Here is a 7279-nt window from a genome sequence, read left to right as displayed (position 1 = left end):
TTATGTATTTTTAAAAAATACTGCCCCCAAGATAAAATAGGAAAACCAAAAGGAAATTAAACGTCACGAACAAAAGTGAACTTCAATTTAACGCAAATTTATGAGCTTATGCTGTGCCTTGTCAGTAGCATTAACAGCAGCGTAAGTCCGGAAATTAGGACATATTGCGATGACATCATGGAGTTGGCTCCGTTGCACAATTCACCAGTGCAGGCACAATAAATGGCGGCCACGTCGTGGGTGCCCGAACGCTTTATACACTCGCCATCGGTGCGTTCATCAGGTATATAACCGCAGCCGCGAACAATTCGGGTTTTGCCATAGACTAAAAGGAGTAAAAAAAGAGAGAGAGAGACAAAAAGAGGTAGTTTAGAAAGAGAGGGTATTTAGTGCTTAGCGAACCGTATTTAGAGTGCACTTGTTGACCAACACTGGGATATAGTGTGACCGTATATTGCAGTAGCTTTAAATTTGCAGACAATTGCAATTGTGGTCAAGAAAGCTTTAATTAGTGAACAAAGTTCTAATATATTCTTGTTAAAAAAGATAAAATGAATCGATTTAGATATAGTTAAACAAACTCTAGTCACTTACACCAAAAAAAAAAGATATCTAATAAAAAGGCTAAAGGCTTAATTTAACATTATGATTTTTTTTACTTTGGTCTATTTGAATAACATAGGAAATTGTATTTATTTTACAACTTGTCTAACTATAAAAGACGAATTGAAATAATCTTTAATAATATTGAGTCCTATTTGCGACAATAAACTATGCGCCAAAACGCAACTTTACAGGAGAGCGTTTTTATAAACCAAAAAATTTTCAATTCGTTAAGTAGATTTTATTTTATAATATTATATTTTTCTCCATAAATATATAAAATAAAAATTGAATATTTTAGGTGCAGATGCGGGTGGTGTTTATAAACATATTGGCATAAAAAAGTTATTGTTGCAAATAGAGCTCTATATAAAAAAAATGTCCATCACAAGAAATTATATACAGTGAAAATATATCCGACGACATATCTCTGAAAAACTTATTTTGAATAACAAAAGAATAAAGTTACTATCGATCAAAAGTTCATAAGAATCTTAGACGTTAACAAAAGAGCAACCATATACAGTGGCGAGCAAATTTGGTCAAAATTGTAAAGGAATGGCTCGAAAATCAAAGTTTTCTGAAGCTGCAGTGGCCGACTCAAAGCCCAGATCTAAATCCGATCGAAAATCATGGGCTTTGCTAAAGACGCAACTTTGGCGCTACGATAATCCGCCGACGACAATGCACGAGCTTTGGAGTCGAGTCCAAGCGGAATGGAGCACTCTATCGCACGGATTGATAAACAAATTGGTGGAAAGTATGCCCAGGCGCATTAAAAGTGTGATTACAGCCAAACCTTTGGACTGAATATTGAAAAAATTCCTTACTCTGGATACTTGCTCATTTTAAAGTTTTTTATGGATAATTCGAGGAGGGGATAATTCTTTGTTTTTCGTTTTATATTTTATTAGTGGTTTTTTGTTAAAAATGTGGAATCGATTAATGCATTTTTGTGGGTTTTACAGCCACCCAAAGTCACAGTATCAAAAATTATATCCACATGTGCTCGCCACTGTAGGTAAACCTATTTAGTTGAAACGCAGTGTAAACATAGTGTATGTAAGAACTTGAAGAAGAGTTTATATATGAATTACTGTTCAAAATGTTTAAATGAATAATGGTTTTATCAAGTAATATATTCAAGAATATATTATTTTTTTTTAAACAGTCCACACAATTATTTCACTAGCTTTTCTGATCCCAAATTTGATGGTACAACTTGAGAATCCCAATTTTTAAAAGATTAAACGTTTTTTTAGATCACTTTGAACTCACTTTTCTGCACAGTTTTGCGGCACAACATGGGCTGATATTTATCCTTAAGATGCTCCAGTGGTTCCTGTTTACTGCAATTCACTTCACCAATGGAATAGGGCTCGAATGGATCGCCACAACGTGGATCGTACTCACTATTGCAGTCATAGCACATCAGGGCAGTGGATACTATGAATAGAGAATGCAACTCACATTGAAAGTAATATATTTTGGGATTGAAAGTGAGTTAAACTCACCTTGTATGCAGCATAGAATGCCTAGCAATAGTAATGATTTTTCCACAAATGGTGACATTTTTTGTATTTGCAATTACTTTGTCTCTTTCTCTATGGAAAATTAAACTTAGTTCGTCGTTTAGGAAAAACTTATGTTTTTATAACGTTTACACTTTTGGTTTTATGCTTTGTTTGTTAAATTATCATGTTAAACCTAAAAAAGAGAAAATTGTTTTGCAAATTTATTAATATTTCTTTTGAAAAGTGAAAATTTTGTTGGCCGTATTCGATGTAAATAGAACTATGCGGAAAATGACAAAACGTAAAGTGGGCCGCAACAAGAAAAAAAAAAGAAGGAAGAGAAAAATAGACGAAAAAAAATAACACGGAAAAGATGCAAAATGCAGCAGCGACGGCGCAGTGAGGGAAGAGCTCATTCTCTTCTTTTGCCCCATACTCTCTTTTGGCCAGAAACTCTTGCAACACTCTCTTACATATATATAGATTGCTTTCTCTGGTTGGATGAGCTTTTCTTTCTTTTTTTTTTTTTTTTGATGCAGCAACTGTCCCTTTAATTGGATTGCAATGATTGCACCCAGTTGTCACCTCACTCAATAAGCACCCAAGCATGTAGGATCTAACTGGCCCTCTTTCGCTTAATGGCCATCTCAATCTCATTTTAACTAACTTGTCCATAACTGGCATAAATTCAGTCAGTCAATTGCTTGAAATTGATTTTCCCAGTGTGGCTAATGCCATAGGTAAGGGTAGGTATCCTGAGGCCCTTCCACCCACCAATTGGTAGCTAGGTAACGAGCCTCCTTGTTGCTGCTTATGGCATTTGCTTTTAATAGTTTTGTCAGGCTAAGCACTTTGATTCTGATTAGTAAGCAGCACAGGGAGGGTGGGCGGAGGGGGTGAAGGTGGGCTACCAAGTCGTGGCTTATTTTACAGAGCTTTTATTACTGTTAATCTAATAGGCAGCAAAAGCTTGACTTTAATACGATACCAATTATAGATTCAAGTAGAAAAAATATATTTTATAAGTATATTTTATAAAGTCAGTTTTTAAATAAGATTTGGAATTGGGTCAGTACTTAAAAACTTGACCAGAAAATGTACACCAAAACCATTAAAAGTCAAACCGTATTAAACTTAGAAAAGCCCTTTAAAAGATTTAAAATATTTCGTAAAGATTTGCCTAAATCTATATTACATAATAGACTGTTAACTGAGAAGTTTGAATTGGGAAACCTTTAAGTGAAACTGTGTTTAATCATACTGTGAAACTTTGTTATAATGAACCACAAGTTTTTTCGTTATATCGATTGATTGGCCATAGCAATTAAAAAGTACCCAATTTTTTTTTATTTTTTAAGTGTCTTAAAGAATAATACCTTATAAAGATTGATTTTTTCATTAAAAATAGTTTTCCTATATCTAGATCTTGCTGTATTTTACACATAAGACGATAATACTTGATAAGGCATAAAAATGCAGTGGTTGAGTCAGTAGCAAATTCATGGGAAGTGAAACTCCCCCACCTAAAAGTGACTGGTCTTTAGCGGATTTCACATCCCAAAAGTTATATCTATATATATTTGCCTTTGGATTACACACTATAAGAAAATGTTTTGCCATGAAAGTTTTGCCTAAGAATACATTAAAATGTATAATAGTATTAAATTTGAAAACAAACTATTAGAAAAATCCAGATTTTCTGCATATCCTAATACTAGTAGTTCTATGTAGTTCGTAAATACAAAATTTTAAAGTTTGTAACTTCTATACAAAAATATTTAGTATTGAAGTTGAAGTGTAAAATTCAGAAGAGTTTCATATTAAGAACCTTTTGGTTAAAGATAGGAATCTTCAATGCGATTTAAGAGAGACTGGATCCTAATCTTTAGACTAATAGATTTACATAAAATTTCTCGTTTGGTGTAAATACTCTTACGATGAATATATTTATCTAAAATAATCTATTAACTTTTAAAATTTTCGATAGAGTGGTCAATTCTGCTATAGGATAGACCAATTTTAGTTAAGCTCAGTCTTTCTCCTCCTTTGTAATAGCGGAGAAATTAACTTTTAAAAGAAAACAAAACCACTCAAGTAGTTTATATTTGAAAAATTTGCAGTTGTTAAGTATTTGAACTGCGCCTCAATTACTTTGCCTACTGTGTGATCAATGTAAAACTAATTGACCACATTTAGTACATAATGAGAGCAACGCACCCCATGGGACAGATAAGGGGGGACCCGCAAATTATAGACGTAATCAACAGAAAAGTGCAATGCACTGGAAGCCCCAGAAAAGCAAAACCCCTACCATCTTCCTCCTCTCTCTCTCTCTCTCTCTATCTATAGCTGTCTATCTTTTTCATAGTCCACACCTCTAGCCACTTTTAAGTAAGCCCACTGCCAACTTCTTACAGTATATATGGACATCGATATGATCTAAGCAAATATTACGCATACGACTAGTTTTACAACAGTCAAGAAAATTTGGGTTTTTGGCACACACACAGCAATGAGACACACACACACACACACTTGTATGTGGTGAAAAGGAAGTGGAAATGGAAGTAGAAGCAGAAAAGTGGCCAATCAATATGGTAGTCAACCAGTCAGCCAGCCATCCAACCATCCATCTATCCATAGGACCCTCTTATGTGGTTGTCATGCGACAGAAGAGAAAGAACAAGCAAGTCAATCAAAAAAAATAGAAACCAACAACAACAAAAAGTTGTTCATTTCCCCCATTTACTCCCTTTCTTGACATGCTACTGACATTTAATGTTGTTATAAATATTTGCTATATGGAAAATTCAATAACTGACCTAGTTCACCTACAAACATACACACATACATAGGAATATATGTACATACATATGTGTATACCCTGTTCAGTGTTGGACTTTCGTTGGCATTTCCTGTGGGGAAATGGGTTTTTTTTTTTGTTGTAGTTGCCTTTTGAGCCCTTTCAAGCCGTCAGCTGCTTATGTAATAGTCAGACAATTAGCAAAAAAAAAAAAAAAAGAAAAGAAAAAAAAACAGAAAAATGACGAGCAAAGAGTCGGAAAATCAAGGGAAAACCAAAAAGGTTTGTTTTTTTCTTTTCATATCGATTTAGCCATTAAAAAAATAAAAAGAGACGAGAGAAATGCAGGTGGAAAAATGTTGGCAAGCAGTTCAAGGGGGATAAGGGAAGTCTCCCCTCCCATTTTTCTTATGTAGTTAATGGCTTTGGGAGTTTGTGGATTGTATAATAATTTATCGTTTATAGTCTGAACTTTGCACTCCATTAGTTACAACACTTTTTTGGTTAATTAACAATTTCTTAAGAGCACTTTTTAAAAGGTTTTTCATTGTTTCCATTTATTCTGTATTTTATTTTTTATTTTTACTTTTGTTTTGAAGTCACAAAAAGTTCTTCACTTGTTCACTTAAAATTATATAATAGTTTTTTCTTCAACCAGCAAGGAATTTTCTCTTCGTTACACAAATTTTCTTCTTTACAAATTAAACTTTTCAACCAATAGAATTTAACGTAAAAGGCTAACAAAATTAAATCTTTTAATTTTTTTATATAAGTTGAATTTTGTATTCCCTTTCTAAATTGCTATCTCTCTCTCTCTCTTTCTGGCTTTCTTTCCTTTCTTTGGACGTACGAATTTCAGGCTGCAATGACACCAAAAATGGAAATGAAAGCGAAAATGCCTGGCCAGATGGAAGGCATGACAAAAAAAAGGGCTCAGTGGGTGGGCCATTGAATGGGGTAGTTGGCTCAGTGGATTGGGTGGTTGGGTGGGTGGGTTTTGGAGTGAGTGCAATTTATGTTTTCGTTTTGAGCGCAAATTCTCTCACAAGGACGTAGCACCAAATGAGACGTGAGGAACCAGAACGAATGTTGAAGGAGGGTGAATAGAGTGAAATTCACCCTTCAGAGCTCAGAGAGACAGAGAAATAAAGAGAGACAGGCAGAGAGAGTGCAAAAAAATAGTTAAATCGATAGCAAAACGCGGGATTATCTAATCTAGCCTCAAAATTCCAAGCAATTCTCCTGGTCCTTTATTTTATAATTTTCTAAATAGTTTCAACGTTTTTCAACTTCACTTCTTGCGACTACCTTTTATTATTTTGCGATTTCCTATATTGTTCAGTTTTACTTTTTAGAATTTTATATATATGTATTTCTTAATATTTATTTGCGTTAAAGCGCGTCCACACAACGTTACAACCCCAAACACGTTCGAGTTCTGTCTGAGCTGAAGCAAAAATTTCATCAAGTTATTTCTTCCGATTCCCTGAGATTTTTTTTATTTTTTTTTTTGCAGCGGCCGGCTCTGGTCTGGGAGAGCAGAGTTTGCGCAGTAATAAATCAGGCCGGGAGTACAATTTAAGCCACAATTTTCATACACTTCTAATTATTATTCCATTAAGACAGCTTTTCAAAACAGGTTTTTTCTAGTAATGTAGTAATACTTATGTTATCTATTGAATCAGAAAATGTAATGCTATTAAGATGTTCAAAAGATGCACAACAAAGGATCGTTAAAATAATGATTTTGAATCGAAAATATAGAGTATTTATTGGAATTATTCACTTATTGACATCAGCTTTATTTTATGTTCCAAAAAGACATAAATGTAAGTGTTAATCATATAAAGATGAAAATAAATTCGTAAATTCGTTCCAAAAATTGAAAATTAATGGTTTTTTTTTTATATATTAATAAAAAATATGTTGCTTCTAGGTGGGGAAATTCGCCTAATTTCTACTTTACAGATTTACTCTACAAGTATTACAAACAAAACGAATTGTTTTTTGTTTTCTATTGTTAAATTTTTGCTATTAATTGGATGAACCATATTGTTCCATGTGACATTTTTATCTGACCAAGTGGCGCAGTCGCAAATTGCACGCAATATTGCATGAACAACTATAATTAAGACAAACTGACACTAATATAGAGCTCAATATTTACTAATGACGAGTTAAACAAGATAATTAAATGAAATGCTTTTGATTTGTGTGGGATTCGTTGTTATTTATATGAAGGATGCTTGTTTAAGCAAAGAATATATAATAGAAAGATCTACTTAGTAATATAAATTACACCACTCATAAGATGAAACACAAAAATTACATTTGGTGATTAAAAAGATTACAATATTTT

General features: G+C 33.4%; 1 protein-coding gene across 1 annotated transcript; it reads right to left on the bottom strand.

The window, feature by feature from the left end:
• On the bottom strand, window positions 1-6350 carry LOC6646065. Its single transcript, XM_002068714.4, has 4 exons — window positions 6229-6350; window positions 2118-2310; window positions 1882-2049; window positions 1-325 (listed from the first exon to the last, which is right to left on the bottom strand). Exons 2-4 carry the CDS (start codon window positions 2173-2175, stop codon window positions 99-101), a joined length of 453 nt encoding a protein of 150 aa, XP_002068750.1. The 5' UTR covers window positions 2176-2310; window positions 6229-6350; the 3' UTR covers window positions 1-98.
• Window positions 6351-7279: the final 929 nt, after the last annotated feature.

This window comes from Drosophila willistoni, assembly GCF_018902025.1.
Source record: "Drosophila willistoni isolate 14030-0811.24 chromosome 2L unlocalized genomic scaffold, UCI_dwil_1.1 Seg72.1, whole genome shotgun sequence".
Taxonomy (NCBI): Eukaryota; Metazoa; Arthropoda; class Insecta; order Diptera; family Drosophilidae; genus Drosophila; species Drosophila willistoni.
The sequence above is the reverse complement of the archived record's forward strand: the minus strand, read 5'-3'. Positions and strand labels throughout refer to the sequence as shown.